The following is an 18,915-nucleotide window of genomic DNA, read 5'->3' as shown; positions in this document are numbered from 1 at the left end:
ATTCCAATGGAAAACAAAACAAAACAAAACTGTGGGCCTTAAACTCTCTGGCAAGCTTTGAATTGCTTTGACTTGAGTCCTTACAATAAACAAGATACACACATTCAAGTTCAAAGTTGTAATTACTACCATATACCTGACTAAAAAAGACTGTTACCAATTGTGTGTGGAAAATGTCCTGTCTTTCCCATCGGCAAACAACTGCTTAAAGAAATAAAAGTCATTTAGACTGAGCGCTCAAGACTACCTTGTTCAGTCAAGGGGAATGGCATACTTTTCTGCATGCTCCAGAGGCCCTAATTTTTGGCATCCCAAGGAGTCTGCTTGGCACATCAGTCTAGGGAAAAAAAAATCTTTTGGAAATTATTCCTTACTGAAATTGCCAATGTTCAGTAAATGCCATTTTATTGACATGTCTATAGGTTCCTGTACTAAAGTCAAGGTTCTTGTTGTAAAATGGGGAAATTAGCCCAGCGCACCTCGGGTAGCACAGGTGCTATCTACAAAACAATCACTTTTTAATACAGCATATACACAAAGTAGCCTGATGAGAACTTTTCTTCTGTGTTTGTGATTCAAATCACTCTTATACAGAGGAGACAATAAAACAGAATATACTATCTTACTTTTTTAGTTATGACATATATAGTGCATATTGTACAGTATGTCTCCTTCTGCTGATACAGTTCAACCCTAGACCCCCTGTAATACGCAAAACATCTTACTGTTGCCCAAAGCTTTGGATCATCTCAAAGGCACAGGAAAACCTTCTAATTGGGCCAATATTATATAAGCATTTTTGTAGTAATAGAGTAAGATAGAAGAGAACCAAATGTTACAAGGACTATAATTAATGATGCTCTTAAAAAAAAAAAAAAAAAACAGAGTCATAACTGAAGAGGTGAGTAGTGGTATAAAATTCATAGCAAATGTGTTACACCTCAGAATGAATGAAAATAGCTAAATACAACATTTACATATCATAAACATTTCACCTTCTCAATTTCGATTAACCCTGCCACTCATGTTTATATAAAAATATATGTGAACGCAAGTGTGGGCTGTGGTAAAGACATACTTGGCACATGTTCGATGATGCCAACCAAATGAAAACCCTGTTCATTTATCAAACACTTCAACATACTTCCTCTGCATTTCTCCACGTATCTACAGATAATCAGCTGCATGAACCTGACTGAACTGATATGTATAAAAATATGAACAAATGCTGAAAGATGCTCTGAAATGCTTCTAGTGTTTTTTTCTAAAAGTTATAAGGCATATATGGAATAAAAGGGGACACATCCAAGTTTTTTTTGGCTTTAATTTGGAATGGCTCATCTAAAATATTGCCTCTGTTCCAAACTTCTGTTCATATCATATTTCACTGACTTAAATTCCCTATACATTTTCATGTATCTTTAGATACACTTTAGAGAGATGACAGGCAGACATAGATGACAGACAAATATACATACAATGGCAACACAAGAACAATTTCATACTGAACAAAGTAGATGTCCCATTTTAAGTAGAATTCTGAGCTCTTGTAATTCAAAAAAAAAAAAAGGTATGAGATCAGGAAAAATGATATTTCTTTTGGGAAATTGTTATTTTTTTAAAAAACACTCTTAATTTAAAATATCATATTGAAAGATAAAGTATTTTTAAAATCCACTATTCCTTAATGAAAACCAGAGTACACACTTATCTTTATGAAGGTTGACATAACATTCAACTATTTGAGGACATCTTTCTGTGCTTTAGTATTCCATTTCATAAAAAAGGTTCATAAACAGTACAAGTTATTCTTATTACAACAACAACAAAACCCACCTTAGTTTAAGCTCCTCGTTATAAATAGTGTTCAGATTGCAAAATGGTCATTATAGTCTGGCTGCATTTTTAAGAGACGCTTCAGAGCGGTCACTAAAGCTCCAGGATTACAATCCCAGAGAAAATCAAGTCCTGATGCATTTTTACCATCATTTTCCTCTCTCCATAAAACTGCACAGTTGACTACACAAAAACCACAGCCCTCCTTCCAACCACAATTTCTCCAATAAGCACTTTCTCAAATTCCAGACCCCTAAGCAGGTACTTTCAGAGGCATGGGTACATAAAAGTGGACACATGTTGCCCTTGAGGTGGCCAGTTGATGAAAGAAATTAAATGCCCCTGTCTACTCCATTCATATCCCTGTCCTCAGTTTGACAGACCCTACTTTGTGCTGCAGCACCTCTAAGATCGCGTTGTTACCAGCTTCTCCCAACCAGTCCATCCATCTCAAAGCCATTAACTCTTCTGACATTTGTGCCCCCAAGCACCTGCAGGCAGTCAGAATAAGAGGTCTCTGCTGAACAGAATATATTCACCTCATTGCCTGGAGGGAGGAAACAACTCATCGCCTGCAGGTGTGAGCCAAGAAGTGACACAAACCCTTGCTCAACCAGAGAAATAAGCCACACAGCGCTTATTTAAGCCCACACAGTGACTCTGCAGAGTCATATGCTCTTCCCAAACATGTGTGCGTGCACACATGCACACACACACAGAAAAGTCACAGGCAATGCATAATTTATAAATACTTCAAGAACTCAAGCAAATGTTCTTCCCTCTCCAGAACATGCAGCTAAAGTACTTTGGAAACCTTATGCGATAAGGAGATCATATATTGTCAGAACACAAACTTTCTTCAGAGTAGCTGTCTCTGGGGCCCTCCATACACTTGCATAAAAYAATCAAGACTCAGGCTTATAGTACAGTATAACCATGTTGAACAGTCACTGTCCCGATCTCCGGTACTCTGGACACTTTCCAAGTAGTAATTAATAGAGTCAACACATTGCCCGTATTTGGTGTTGATTCTGAACTGCATAAAATTGTTTCCTCTKAGACTACTGAAATGCAGAACACATGAAATCACACTGGACTCTCTCAGATGTGGATCTTATGCAGTATTTGCTGTGGATAATAAATTCTCATCAACCCTCATTCATGCTGGATAATAACCTCTATTTTCTGTCAGAGCTTAGGACATTTAGAAAAAAAGCCATCTCCTTCAATTATGAAAAAAGAGCTACTTCTACAAAGCTTTATTTTAGCACAGTATCAAATTTTGCAAATAACATACTGGAGCACCATGATGCAATGCTACCTCCATATGATTTGGTTATCTACCATTAAATCACTGCAGAAGAGAAAAAATTGCAGTTTATACGGTACATAAAAAATGGCTTCACTCAGTAAATTGAAGGCAAAAGCTCTATATTTATTTCCGGAACATCTGCACATGAATGGTGTCAGAACAAATTTGTCTAGCTGCATGCCTCACCTCCAGCTTGCATGACCACCTCCAAAGCCAAAAGGGTCATTCAGTCTGTCCTACTCCTGCAGTGTGCTGTCCGCTGAGCTTGCCCACAGAGATGCCACTCAGTGCCTGGTAAACCAACCCACTTTCTCATTCCCACCATGCAAGAAGCCACAGCTTCACCAGAGCACTYGGACAAGCTTTTGACTGTTGAAGGGGAATTCAATGTCCCCTGAAAGGGCTGCAAGCATTTCCAAGAGGAGTTTCAATGCTACCATCTATGAGATGTACAGCAACACACAGCAAGATGTTAACAGATATTACTGCGATATTATCACGTTATCGAAGTTAACCAGGGGAATGCAATGCTGTGAGGAAAGATCTGTAACAGTTTTTGCACTAGGGAGGTGACACAGAGGTGAAGGGAAAGGGACAAACGTAAGGAGAGAGGAATAGCTAAAACACATTAAAATATAGCTAACTGTGTTTTGTTCAAGAGGAGACTACAAATTGTTCCCATTTCAGCTCAGAAGTGAACACCGGTTTGCTGCATACCCAGCTTTCTTTCTCTTATGTATATCCAAAGCCCTTGTACAGCGGCAGGTATCATCAGATCCTGAGGCTAAACCTTGGCATCTTGATTTTTAGTTTTACTAAGCTACTGCAATTCTCTTGACTTCTGAAAATCAGACCATTAGAGCATGCTTTATTCAAACCTTTAAAAGCATTGACGTTTTTAAGTGTTGCTTTACAGATGCTTGCATATTTCAGGGATAGGCTATGAAAAGGATCTAAAAACATTTGTCTGTGCTCTTAAATTCGCTTCACATTCATGGAAAATTTTTAGGGCTCAGAAATAACAAATACCACTGTGTTAGGGTAGAGGCACTACTTGATTCTGCCAGACCAAAACCTGAGCCTTTTGCAATAGGAGCTAATAGCATTTAGAAAAAAATTACTCTGCAACTGAGTCTAAGTAAATCACCTTAACTACTAGATATGTAAAAGCAATTGATGCTTTTATTTCTCCTACTAATTAAATACAGGAAGTACACAATTTCCAAATGGGGGTTTCCTGTTCCAGTACCAGATACCAAAACTTCATTACCCGGTTATAATTACTTCCTCCTCATTATGTAGTTTATAGGTAAAGAGGGAGATGAGGCTATGGTTCCACGACTATTAATACATAAGCGGCACTTGGCAGAACAAGTTTGATGCTAATTAGACCCGGGCGCATGACTGCGTCTTTGCTGAATCAGCCAAGGCGCTTCATACGGAGCTTCTGCTAGCTTTACACACGCTCATGGAGGAGAGCATAAAGCACGCCAGCATGAATTTAACCTGCCAGAAATTTTTCAATTCATTTGAACCATCTGAAGGAATTTATACCCCATAAGAACTCTGTGGTCATACTGAAAGATCTGTGAAGAAAATAAACTAGAACCAGAAGAGGAGGGGAAAAAAGGGAATCAATGGTGTCAAGTGGTGGCAGGGGTCCAAATGCTAAATGACCAGGTTGGATAGAAAACGAATCTGAAAGGAAAGAGGGCCAATTAGAGGGAAGAGGCTATCTTCACAATATGTTTGGGTTATTTAGGAATATACCTATTTCGAATCAGGTGACGTGTAAAGCAATGAATTCATTTCTATAGCAAAAGTGGTGGCCCTAAGCAGCCAGGGAAAGTAATGTTCCGAGACATTATATAGATTTCTTGCAAGGAACAAACGGGGTTGATTTCTTCCTACATATCTTTAAATTCTCAGATACCTCACAGTGCTAGCTGCAGTGACATCCCTGCACTCCCCTCCTGCCCCCAAAAGCGATAAACAGCACTCACTCTTACCACAAAAAAATATATAAAAAATGCCAGACAGTCATGGTAGAAACCAGCTCTTGTGAAAGGGAACAAGGAAAACACAACAGGGTTGCTACTTACATTCTTGTATTGCTGGTCTTGTTGATAATAACAGATTTTCCAGTTTGATCCACATTGTGATCCATTCCAAAGTAAGCTGCCACTCTGTGCACTAACATCCTCTGATATGATGACATCTGAGGGAACTTTTTATATTGATTACTAGAAAAAAGAAAACAAATCGCATTGATAATTACATTTCCCTCAGAGCTATAGTTAAATGACAATAGCAATACATTTTATAATTCAGTGGACAGTAATTTAACTGAAGTTTTCTACTTTATGCATTTAGACATAAATGTTTGCTACAGCAAGGCAGGCAATAGAAAGCAATTAGATTCACAGTTTATTATAAACACACTTCCATGCACTACATTTGGACAAACAAAGCTCATGCTACATTGTATCAACTGGGTATTTCATATACCGGGAAGAACTCGCCCACCCACTGCCACACTCTGTACAAACAGTAGTGTAGATTTGCTGAGACACTGATGACTCCTTTCTGCCTTTCTCCCAAAGGTCAGATGCAGGGTGATGCTGGAGGGATCTAGTTTGGCAAATACTCTTTTTTTCTCTCTTACTGACAAAATGTTTATTTCCCGTCAGTATTCTTTCTTCCTCTCCTCCTACTCTGACTCTATTTTTTAAACCTGTAGAAACATTTTATTAAAAAGAGTATACAGTAGCAAAGACCACTTCCACCAAAGCTCAATTTTAGTTTTCAACACATTGCAATAATACAGCAAACAGGCAAAACTCCATGATAGCACATTTGACTGTGCATCTCTACTTAGAGATGACTGAGTTGCATCATCTACAGTGAAAGCTTTACTAACATTTTTGGGCCTCACTAGAGCCAGTGGAAGCCACTGAAAAATTATGACATAACACAATGCAAAGGTTTCTTTTACATCTACTGTATTTTAAGCAGTACCAGCATGTGTCAGGAAATAAAAGCCTGATCTTGCAATGTGCTAGTAACAGCATTCACTAGCACTGTGGCTGACATGAGCACCTCCCTCACACAGCTTGCATTCCAATACACACACGACTTAACCAAGCGTGGAACTCAACTTACTTGTTGTCACTAATAAAATCAATAATTTCCTGTTCCATTTTCAAGAGTATCATTCTGTCCCTGTCAAAAAGAAATGCAAGCATTTGTAGCAACTACCAACAGCCATTTTAGACTAAAAAAAAAAAGTATCAATATTTGTAAGACAAATTTACTAATGTTGTCAGACATCTTGATTCAAAATGAGATGTGCTTTACATTGGCACATCTGGAGAAGACTCCAGTCTGCTCTTCTGTGCTTTCACTAAGTGACAGATTTAGTTTTTCCTTGCATTCAGGCATGGTCTGAGAGCGCTTCCACCCACACAGGGCTGCGATCAATGTCTTGCACAGAAAGACTGATTGCCAGGGAGAGTTTTGGTGCATCTTCATCATTTTTTGATCGAAAATGAGATTTCCAGCTAATGTAGCTCTTTCATGAGGACTGCTATCCAAAGAAATTTTTAGCATTTTTTCTGAAACGTATCTTTCACTATGCATCGATCTCCAAGTAAGGAGACTGAGCACATCTAATCTAGTCAGAGAGAGTCCATAGAGAACAATGTCTTTGAACTATGACTCCCAGGAGGCAATGCTGCAGCATTTCTCAATCAAAATGCTCTGTTTGAAAGTTCTCAGATATTCTTTTTTTCACCTCCTGCCAAAAAACATTCAAAAATTTCCCCAGTGTATTCCCACACATACAATTTTTCTAAGCCTGACTGAGACTATTACTCCTTAGCTTTTTTGAACTTTCTCATTTGGTGCAGATAAAACAATTCAGGGACCTTCTGTCATCAATACAAAAGGTTATGTAAGCTATTACGTACCTAATTATTCCTGTTTTTCCTATAATTGCAGAATTACGTGGCACATATTTAACAGAATCAGTTGAAACAAACATTTAAAGCACAACACACAAAAATGTTACAGATCCTTCCTTAGACATTCAGAGGCAAATTTAACATTGAGATGAGCTTGCTGCTCCAAATGAAAACTATGGGAATACCAAGAGGAGAATTTGACACTGTGCATAGGATCTTAAATGTGTACAACACTGCCAAAAGCAAGCTACTTTATATTCATATACAAATCTCCAACTGCAATGGTTATAAAATATTACTGCTAAAATCATCCAGATGCTATATGCAAAGAAGGTAAAGACAAAGACCAGATGTCACCGAAAGTGAAATTAAGCAGTAGGTAAATGGAAAGGGAATAGGAGTTGATGACTTTTGATAGCTTTCTGCTCAGTTACCATCCTACCTCCTTTATTTTTTCCTCATAACAGTCTCCAGAACTAATAAAACAGTTACTAGAATCCTAGGACTTTTTCAGGAGTGCCAGCTATAATGCAGAAAGTACCTACCTGGGGTTATTCTTTAATGTGTTAATCAGAAACTCATGCAAATCTATGCCTGTAGAGTCTGTATACTCTTGACTGCAATCTGCAAAAACAAAACAAACATCCCCCGCTCATTTATTTCATTTCAACAGTAAAGTTTAAGCTACACTGTAAATCAAATTCCATTTTCCAGCAACAATCTGTAAGCATCTGTTCTAAAAAGAAAATGTTCATTTGGAATTTAGGCAAAAAAAAATCTACTCCAGGAAACACCAGGTGGATGTTCATGCTCCCTCTTTACTGTTCCACTGAGAACAAAGCACCAAATCTAGATCCTGATACAATGTGCTGGTCATTCCAAAATCACAGGAAACATTTAAAGCCAGTCAAGTCCCTTCCAAGTTCTTCCTTTCAACTACTACATCAAAAAAAAAAAAAAGTCTATTAATCAGTACATGTTTGAATCACTTAATATACACTGTATAAATGGAGAATGACACATCCTGCCAGTGGGAATTCTATTTGCATTAACAGACTAAAATCCAATGACGTCTGAGAGTGGGCAGGTAATAGTGATGCGTGACAGTAGTCAGAATTAATTTTTCAGCATTAGTATACAGCCTGACTCAAAAGTAGATGCAGATCCTCCAGCTGGGGTGAACTGTGATAGCTCCATTGAAGCCAACTGACAATTCACACCAGCTGCGGATCTGCATCCAGGTAGGCAATGATTATTTTAAAGAGATTATGCTGTAATTTTGTACCATCAACTATTACAAAGACAAAAGTTTAGATGCAAAATCTGTAGAAGTCATATGTGTAACAGGTGATGAAGAGCTCTAATAGCAGATTGCAATACAGGTTAAAGGTCATGGGTGGATTTAAAGAGATTCTCTATGGGAGAGGAGCTGTATTGAAGAGCATTGCTCTGCTGCCTGCATTGCACAAATGACATGCCAGTATATTAGCATTAATAGGAAAAAAGTGTACTGTAGCCTCACACTTATTTTTTATATAATCATGAATATATTTACACATATATGTTTACATCAACACAAAGTATTCAGAAGAATGATTTTATATGAAAAAATATAAACATCATCCCCAACTTCTGTTTGGGAGGGTTCTCTCTTTCAAAGCCCAGTGCTTATATGAAAAACTCTCTCACACATATACATTTCATGTTCTGAATTTTTCAAAGTATAAAAACACTTCCACTGCGTATTTATACACAAATAAACAAATACATGCTTATAAAAATACACACGCACACACACACACACCATCTCTTCTATAAAAATAACTATAACAATTTAAACATTTTTAAGTTCACCTTTTGATAACATTCTGATCTTGTTTTTTTCACTGTTTTTATCTTTATTTTTATCCTTCTCTTTTTCTTTCTCGGAGTCATCTTTACTAGATTTATCTTCTTCTTGTAAGCTAGGAAAACTTGAGAGCTGTAGTTGTATGCATTCCTGTTGAAGGTGGGGGGAAAAAGAAAAGGATAAATTTAGGGCCAGATTCAGTGAACTTTCCATGGCTTCCAACCTGCAGAGATTTGCATTATACTGTATATAGCTAGAAAAGCTGAAGCCAGATACATTTCTTTCCTATTTGAAAAATTAATTTTTCCAGGAGAATAATGACATCTTAAAGGCCGAATTCTACTGGTAGATATATTTCTTCCCTAATATTTGCAAGCTACAAGCTTTTAGTCTACTCTCATTAAAGGCACATTATTCTCCACTTCAGTAATTCTCACTCAAGAGCTGCTAGAACTGTGAACTATATTTTATATGAGCTTCCTTAAATAATTCTATAATTTAATAAACATTAACTATGTTAAATAACAATCAATGGATAGATTTCTGAAAAACATAACATTTTTTCCCCTTACTAAAAATACTGCAGGTTCACMTGAGCTGTTCTGCACACACAGATGTAGTATCAGTTAGACTGAGTTTCCAGGCTCTGGCAGGACCAGAGCACCAGCAAATGATAAACTCAGCTGTACACAGACTGCTTATTAAGTTATCAGGGGCTTTATATTTAAAGACACTTGCAAACATGCTGTTTGCAGAAGGGGGAAAATGTACACTGCAACTTTCAAAGTGTGCTAAGCAAACTTCTCCAAGGCTTCATAAATTTTATCCTCAAAACTTTAGTGAAATACTAAAATTTTGAGGATAAAATTTATGAAGCCTGGAGCATGCTTTCCAAGGGATTCATAGTCTGAATCCCTTGGAAAGCATGCTCCAGTTTAAGAAGAAAAAATTAATTAAAACTGAGAATTCATGCTAGCTTGCCTTTTCGGATTTGCTTCTAATAACTTGTTATTCCCCACTTACAATAAAACTTTATATTGTTTTTTTGTTTCAACAAAAGAGAAATTGGTATTTCTTCAAATATATAAATAATATCATTATAACTTCAAAAGAAAAGAATCTGATTGTACAAAATTAAAAGACACATATGTCGGTATGCATATTCTTTTGAAGAAAAATGGCCAAAACAATACTATATGTTTAAATGTGTAAAAATGCATACTTGATTTAAGCTGTTGCAAAACTCCCCAGTAACACAGTTTTCTTTAATATATGAGTCCTGCATGCCTGATAAATTTCAGCCATCATGTAAATGAAATCTAAATTTACCAATACTGGAGAAAACCAGAATTTCTTGCATGCTAGTAAATTCTCTTCCATCATATTTTTCCAAAGAATGCCAGCATACAAAAATACAAAACTTTAAACTATGGGGTGTTTTTAAGAAACCAGATCATTCTGAATTCAAATGATGCCTTCAGTAATTATTATAGATTTTAGATTTCTTAATTTTTTTTAATTGTGAATCAGCCACCACAACACATGTAAGACAAAAGCCTAACAGAACAAGCTTATCAGCATAAACATGCCACAGTAAGACAGAAATTGAATAATTTCTCAGCTTAGTCATTATCTACTCTTTTATGAAGCTCAAATGCGGTATAGTAGACTTGAGATAAAAAGCACTGTAAAAGAGAGACAAAGCCCTAGAGCCAAAATATTAACCTGAACTACTGTCCTTAATCCCCACTTTTGTTAGTTTTGGATGAAAATATTAACTGAAAACTGAGTGTACACAGGGAAAGAGCGGGAATTCCTGGTCACTTGAGATAAGGATACATAGAAAAATGTTTGCTAACCTGCTCAGAGGACTCAAAGGACTAACATAACATTATGCCTGCTTTCTTTCACTTGAAATGGCAGTTCAATTTTTCATTCAAACAACAAACTCTGGATGAACCACTGCCAAAAGACCCCAAAGGATAACTCTGGATTCCCTGCACTGCCCAAAGTAGAGCGACTGTGCCATTAGCTTTTCAAAACAGAGGAGAAAAATGTAACTGGCCGTTCCATTCTCAGGACATCAATCCTAAGCTTTAAAGTGGCTGTTAAAATGCACTTATTTCAATGAAAAGAAAAACGATAGACTTTGCACATAAGCACACATATGAACACATAGTATCTACTAGTTTACATATAACATACTAATATATTTGCTTGCACTAGAAGAAACACACAAAAGGGCTGTAGAGTCGTGAAAGCAATCTATTGTATATTTTGTTATATTTTTATTGATTTTTCTCAATAATAAAATACAGTGTTAATAAATACATTGATACAAGGTAAGTATAGCAAACAACAAAATAAATGTTCGAGTTGCAATAATACACTTATAGGTCAATAGTATAACATTAAAGGCAACACTCCTTTTAAATAAGGACATAGTAAACCATCAGGTAAGCGTTCAAGATCAAGTAATACAGGTAAACAAGTTTTTTTTCCTACACAGGAAAATGAAGGCAAGTATTCAAATATAAATACAAACATCAAGTTTGCAGTACAATCCATACTCTGTAGTTCTGGCAATGTACTGTACATTCTCTGGTAATTAATTCCCTGTGCTTGTAAACCATTAAAATAAAATAATTAAAAAAAAAGATCCAAATGGAAAATAGGCTTTTTCTCCTCTAAAATGAAAGCAAAAAGTGTTTTGATTGGCATAACACTCCTGTATCCTTCAGCCAGTCCAAGGAGGAGACTGCAGGTCCAGCTTTCCATTGCAAAGCTGAGCTGCATTCACCAGGAAGAGGTCAGCGAGAACAAAACGCAGCTCCTCTCTAACTCATTATGCCAAGCCAACTGCCTTTCGGAGACAGACACTGGGGCCCAGGGAGGCATTTTATCTCTCGCAAATGTTTTGACATGGTCAAAGAAACGTTTGTCGTACCTGGTCAAAATCAGGGATGACCAGAGACTGTGTGCAAAAGGAACCCCTCCTCTGTCTGGCATCAGGGTGCAATCTGGAGAGGAATTTTACCTCAAAGCCTGCCAGTCTCACTGACATTTAATACATGTCCTGTGCAGTACATTATAAACTACCATGCGATGTTTAATACAATCTCTTTATATTATTCTCCTTTTCATTGTCCATTAAACAATAGAAAATACAAATAAAAGCAGAACAAAGGCCACGCATCTTTAGTAACGCAAGTCAAGCTTAAAGCATATACCTACAACAAAACAACTGATAAAATAACCTGCCTATCTACTGCATAAGCTTCATTGTAGAGCAGTAGAACATGTAGACATCCCCCTGCTAAACAACCCTGTTTTTGGTCTTTTGAAAAGAAAAATAAAAAAATAAAAAAACCTCTCCATACTTATAAGCCCAGAGGAGAGTCGAATTTGTTTCATTTCAAGTCAATAGAGGAAACTGCAAGAAAGTACACTTACATGTGATTTTTTGTGTTTGTGCTAGGCTCACAGAAATCGTTTGCTTAAACTCTCTCTATGGCAGATCTCATTTGCAGACATACATCTTATAAATTACAGGCAGTGCTCATGTTATTTTGGTTTTGATTTTTGAAGTCTTTCTCTTACCAGGCAAACAAAAAAGCGTATTTTTAGTTTTGCTTTTTTGTTTTTCAAAGTGAGTCTACAAAGACTATCACCAGTACTAGAATATCTAGGTGAGGTGGTGTGGGGTGGCACACAACACTGTCAGTACAGATGAATTCATATACATGCTTTTCTATACTGGAAAGTCTACGCCAAGTGTTTAGAAAATGAATTCCACTCAGCATGAGGCACCCTTGGCTCTACCAAGGTAGGTTAGAGTGTGAAGGACCTGTGTATTTTATGTAAGGTAGGGACAGCGATATAAACTGGGTCTCAGAGGAACCAGAAAACAGAGCRTATTCAGAACTTTATCTGGTGTAGCCTCGAAAGAGATAGCCTTACAGAAAAGAACATTTTAATATTCTTTTTGTTAGTTACTATTTTTTAATTTTAAAATCTGAATTCTTTTGAATTCTTTTCCATTTGTTGAAATTTTCAGGGGGTCTGGAAAAAAAAGCAAACAATACCCTGTGACATACTGTAAAACTACTTTGATATTTCAAAATAAAGTTCACGCTAAGCCAGATAACTTCATAAAAACGTGTGCATTGCCGGATGTAATTTTTCCCCCAAAAAAGATATTGTTAAATGCCCAATTAAGTTACATAATCATGCAGTTGAACRTGGAGGTCAACCATGCAGCTAACGGCAATGATTGTAAATGTACCTGATTATCATGAAGACCTTCTGCTCCTGGGCGAGGGGACGACTCTTCACACACAGCAAGACTCCGGACGAGTTTTCCTTTAGCTCCTGACTGAATAAGAGAGAAAGAAAAGAAAACAAAGAAAACTACTACTGACCCCAAGTCTCCATGCACCAGCTAATTCTAAACATTGCAAATAACTACCTGCCTACTCAGCCAGCAAAATTATATCTGCCTTAGATGCAGACAGAAAATGATTCAGAGCAATGAGCCATTTGCCACATAGGGAAGGTAGAAGGTTTCTTTTTGCTTTTAAACGTTTCTGCTATAGTTCATTTAATTCCACCAGAAAATCTGATAAAAGCAAAGAACAAATAATGCAACACCAAACCTAATCCAACATGAAGTTAAACCCAAAGGATTTTTTCTGGGTCCTTGGTGGTATCCAAAAGCAACAGACCTGAATGTGGACAATAAAATGTAAGTTTTATGGATCTGCACTTGGAATATTCCAAAGAAGCATTTTTTCCTATGTCAAGAAAAGGTGACTGGGAGGAAGAGAGCTAGGCAGTCTCTGCTCCTTGAAGTCAGAATATTTCATTTAAATAAAATTCAAACAAAAATGTTAATTTCTAAAGCAAAAGGAATGAGCTTTTTCCTTCCCCAGTGGCACATACAAGCACATATGCTGTCTACCCTTGCAAGTACATAGCAAGCCCAGTAGCATAAAATATGATGGATAAATAATGGGAAGCCAGACACATCACTTCTAGAGGCACTCCTCTGCCTTTGTGAGACAAGATTATGCGGTAAAAGGAAAAAAAACAAAAACAAAAAAACAAAACAACCCCCCAAAACAACTGATGAAAGGCCATCATTTCAGTTGCAAACAGACATTTGAATGGAGCTCTTTATCCAAGCATGGCAGCTCAGAATGCAATTTCAAATAGAGACAGACCCTCACCTTAGATCTCTTTTTCTGCTGGTTCTGGTTTGCACCTCGTTTCTGGGTACAGAAAAAGGACAAGCACTTATCAATTCAGTGAAAAATGTGCATTGCCAGAATATTACCAATAAATACAGAGATTAAATCACTCCTAAAATTTTATCATGTGCTGACTGCAAAAACAACTTTCCCAAACCCAGTTTGGAAAGCAAGGAAAACCAACACACAGACTGCGCAGTGTCCTGTAATTCTGCATGTAATAAAAATACAAGAAGAGATATACTTAAGTAAATACTCTTCTTCTCCAAATCCCTCTTAAATTGTAGTCTCTCCCTTTGTTTTATATTCAATTGAGCAAAAAGGATCAAAATTCCTAAATCAATGAAGTCCTATTATTAAATTACCTTCTTAAACTTTGCATAACAACTTTTTGTTGGCAGTAACACCTACAAACCAAACCACACATTAAGTATTTATTCATTAATATTACCTGTAAATTCATGAGATCAAGGTAGTTTTATAAATCCTCCAAAAGGAAAAACAGCCAAATATTTCACCAACTTTTAGCACAGATGTCTAGGAATTAACTTCTCAGAAAAATTAATAATATGAATAGCAGCTTAAATAGCTTGAAAAGCAAATGAAATAACATTTATTTTACAGGGAGAAAAAAAAAATCAGTTTCAAATTATTAGAGAAGACTATAGGAAATGTAGCCAGGTGGAAAGGATCATAGAAATGGAAAGGCAATAGTAACACACTGACGTTTAAAGCAGCCATTCACTATTCCTGTCTTACCTGCAGCTCCGTCTTGGCATCACTCAACTTCTCCTCTTTTTCCTCTACTTCCGAGCTTTCAGATTTATTGAGGATACAGTTGTCTGAGGTTGCTTCGGAGATGGCAGTTTCCTGCTCTTTCACAGCTTCCTCTGCTGTCTCCTGGTTCAATTTACCTTGCTCAGACATTCTTCCAGACAGAAACTAAAGTAACAAGATTTGGTGACCTGAAAGGTCAAGATATCACACACAAACATACACACATACACACACACACACACACAAAAATACTGAGGGTGAATTTTTGTTTTTAATTCCCAAGTCATTTCATTTCCTTTGATAAACAAACCAAAATAAGCAGCTCAAGAGTTGAAAGCTATGCACACTCCGGCTGAAGAGATGTAGTGAATCAACAATATCGGATAACAGCAGAATTGAGTCAGGGTAAACAAACACAGCTCTGATCTAAATGTTCTTGGTGGAAAACAGGCTTAAGGCAAGGTGCTTCCCAGCCCTGCACCTCCCTGCGCATCCCCAAGCCCTCCAGAGGTGCAGCTGGGGAGGCGAGGGACTCTTCTCAAAAATGCTCAGAGGCATCTGGCAGAGAAGGACCCATTGATATGTGCAGCTCACAGGCACGTCAGCGCTCTCCTCCTCTAGACCTTTTTTTCTTTTTTAAATAAAAGAAAAACAAGCAAACAAAAACAAAATAAAAAACAAGGGCCAACAAGGATACTGTAGGTTTTCAGCACTCAGCCATGGATTTGTACATAGAAGAAACCCATGGCATTCATTACTGGTTTAAAAAAAACCCCATCAGTTGAAGAGGTAATAATTCAATATAAACACAAAATCTAAATTTGGCAATAAAGCTCTCGGGGTCAACATTTTCAGACATCAAACTGACCGCTCCATCATTAAAATCATAAGCCTCTTCCCAAACCCCATGTCACTATCCAGCACTACGGAAATCCTACAGGAAGCCTTTGGCAGGTATTCCTAATGAAGATATCTTAACTGAACTGCATTTACTCTCATCTCACAATGGGTTGTTGTACAGAAGCTTTAAAGGCTTTTCAAAGTTAAAGCCTATTATTATTTTTTCTCTTCCTCTCTACAACTCCCTCTCCAAGCCTCCCCCCACTGATCAGTTGTCAAATGAGACTCATGAATAACTTCACTCTCCCCGTCATTGGCTTAAAATGTATCTTCAGGAAAAATAACTGCAGAAGAGAAGGGGAGCTATTTCAAAAATAGACTTTGGAATAGCTCGCCACTTCTTAACAGTGAAACAGGGAAACTGTGGTTATTAAGCAAAACTACACTTTGTCATGTGTGCGTGTTCTTTTCTTTTTTTTTTTTAAATTACAGTTTGTAATTAACATTCAACAGCTCTGGTATCACTTACCTTCAATTTTTTAAACTATATTTTGTTTAACTGAAAGAATAAAAGATGCTAAGTTTGAAAACCCTACTTATTCGAATTTTTGCTTTTCTTTTGACAATAAGTAAATAAAATATTAAATTTTTTCCTACATAATATATTAAAACACTATCTTCTCTTTTGAGAAGGACTGTGGATTTTGCAAAATATGAAACTATACATATCGTAAATAAATCAATTTGAGTATTTAGCTTGCAAATTAGGTCACAGTAAACAATTTAAGCTTTGAGTTATTCTCATTCCTCCTATGCCCTCCCCCCCAAGAAGGATAATATTATTGGCTATTCTGCAGTTACAATTGAAACTTCAACTGCTTTGCTGAAATTTCAAAACACAATGAATGATAGGAACTGAAACTGCTCTGTTAAATAATCTTAAATTTCTTAAGGGCTTACATCAAAAATGCATGCACACATGCACAAGTTCTTCAGGTACATACTATCTCTGTAGCTCTTCTATGCGCTTACACGATGTTCACAAAAACACAGCCAGAAATTATTAGCTACAACAAAGGAGGCATTTACCTGAAAAACTGCTATAATTCCCGCTGTCTTTCTAGAGTCTTCTGTTGCTCTTCGCTGGGTAAGTCCACGCAAATGATCAATGACAACGTGAGTCCCATGTCCCCACTAACAGTTCAGAATGCCAATCTCCATGCTGGCCCTTCAGAGAGTTTGATGGATCATTGTCAACCTGGAAAGAGACGAAAAGTAAATAATAATAAGGGTAATAATCATGGTAGGATTAAGGATTCAATAGATAGGACCAGATTTCTAAGGCTAATGACCAGTTTCAAGCAAATCACTTTCACAGCTTGATCCAGCTCCACCTGTCTCAAAACTGCCTGCTTCTTCTCTAATGAAGGCTAGAGCCGGCTGTTCAAGTCATAACAGCTCCTACGCAAAGAGCTAAAATTAACAATTGCATTATGCACTGAAGATTACTCACTTCAATTTTAACCTTTTTTAGTGAATTCCAGCACTTTTCATTAAAAAAAAAAAGCATGCATACATATTTATATATAAGCTCATCTGTTTGTTTCAACAGAAATCAATGAGGGCATGAGCAAAAAGGACTTGTCTGTTTTTTTAACTACAGCTTCAGCTCCAATTAAAGTTTCAGTATTCCAACAATATTGAAAAAGAAGTTAGGTGGGTGCTTTAGGAAAGTGACCTCCTTTACCAGGGCAGTGAATTCAGATGTTGATTTAATAAGCTGAGCAAAAGTTGAAATGATCAAGAATGGGAGGAGGAAAAGGAAGAAATCCTATCCCGCGACAAACAACAAGAAAAAAAACTTTCCTTCTGAGGCATCATGGAGGAAAAAAGGACACTTCCAGGYTATAGTTCAGAACGTAAACCTGAAAAAAAGCGTTGCCTCAGCAATGCAGTAGATGCTGTGCATCAGAATCGTGTTTGCGAGCAGAATAACTCGTCAAACAGAAGAGGAGCATTTTGGAATGTCTGACCTATTCACAAACTATAGCCATGTGCTGAACTGCCTTGAAACAACCTGTTGCCTTCTGAAACCTTGCATATGTATAAATATGCATATGTTGAGGCAATTTGTGCAAATACACAAAAACAGCCAAGGGGAAGAAATACGCACTATTCTGCTTGGGGGGGGGGGGGTAAAAAAGGTCGAGCTGCAAATGACCTAACTCTAACAGACTCCTTGTTTCTGATGCACATTTTAAATTACACATGAAACGCTGTACAGTATGCGACAGTGCATTGCAGCTCATAACATTAACATTCCCAAACTTTATAAGCCAGAAATGGAATTTAACATTTCATAAAATCAACTTCTGCTCTCTCCAGAATCTCAGGCACATGGAGGCAAAGAACATACGGTTATATAAACTTCTACCATCCTGCAAATTTATATACATAAAAATATTTCCTCTCTTCAAACCACTTAATAATTTTTACAAAATAATACAAAGTATGTCTTCTCACTCACTTTTTTGTATACCTAACAAGACATTTTCAGAAATATCTCATAGAAAAATGCACTTACAGGATCCACAACATGACGGTGATGAGTGGCAAAAACAACAAAATATGAAAGACTACATCTCAAGCACATGCAACTATATTTCACAGAGGCAATATCCCAGGAAAAAGAAAAATAAAATAAAAAACAACTGACTTCTTAGAACCTTTCCTCATAACCATCTTCCATTATTCCGCATCCCCGCACTTCAAAATGAGCACGGGGTGGGAAGGAAATGCAGTATATTGCATTTTCACCTGGAAAAAGAACAGCCAGGAGGTACAACACTGCAAAATCTAAAAGCTCAAACCTGAGAAATAGATAGCTATACCAAAGCTGAGACACAAATTATTWCAGGATTCTTCAGTGTTACCATGTGTTGTGAATTAACTATTCATAAAATAAACAAACAGAGCAAAACAAAAAACAGACAACAAACCAACCAAGCAAAGGATATCACATCCAGCAAGCGGAGGGATTTGCCAAGACTCCCATAAACAACATTTCTGGGCCTGTGCCACAGATGCTCA

At 37.0% G+C, this 18,915-nt stretch overlaps 1 protein-coding gene across 1 annotated transcript in view; it reads right to left on the bottom strand.

The window, feature by feature from the left end:
- Nucleotides 1–18,915, bottom strand: part of ARPP21 (cAMP regulated phosphoprotein 21) — a 147,448-nt gene that overhangs the window by 93,261 nt on the left and 35,272 nt on the right. The window contains exons 2-10 of the mRNA XM_026081051.1: nucleotides 16,915–17,083; nucleotides 14,968–15,136; nucleotides 14,574–14,615; nucleotides 14,188–14,229; nucleotides 13,245–13,334; nucleotides 8,965–9,109; nucleotides 7,656–7,734; nucleotides 6,311–6,370; nucleotides 5,251–5,391 (exon numbers count right to left, since the gene is read on the bottom strand). Of these exons, the coding sequence (XP_025936836.1) occupies nucleotides 5,251–5,391; nucleotides 6,311–6,370; nucleotides 7,656–7,734; nucleotides 8,965–9,109; nucleotides 13,245–13,334; nucleotides 14,188–14,229; nucleotides 14,574–14,615; nucleotides 14,968–15,135 (767 nt within the window). The 5' untranslated portion in view covers nucleotide 15,136; nucleotides 16,915–17,083. The remainder of the gene's footprint in view (nucleotides 1–5,250; nucleotides 5,392–6,310; nucleotides 6,371–7,655; nucleotides 7,735–8,964; nucleotides 9,110–13,244; nucleotides 13,335–14,187; nucleotides 14,230–14,573; nucleotides 14,616–14,967; nucleotides 15,137–16,914; nucleotides 17,084–18,915) is intronic.

This window comes from Apteryx rowi, unplaced genomic scaffold (assembly GCF_003343035.1).
Source record: "Apteryx rowi isolate R43461 unplaced genomic scaffold, aptRow1 scaffold_536, whole genome shotgun sequence".
Classification (NCBI taxonomy): domain Eukaryota; kingdom Metazoa; phylum Chordata; class Aves; order Apterygiformes; family Apterygidae; genus Apteryx; species Apteryx rowi.
The sequence above is the reverse complement of the archived record's forward strand: the minus strand, read 5'-3'. Positions and strand labels throughout refer to the sequence as shown.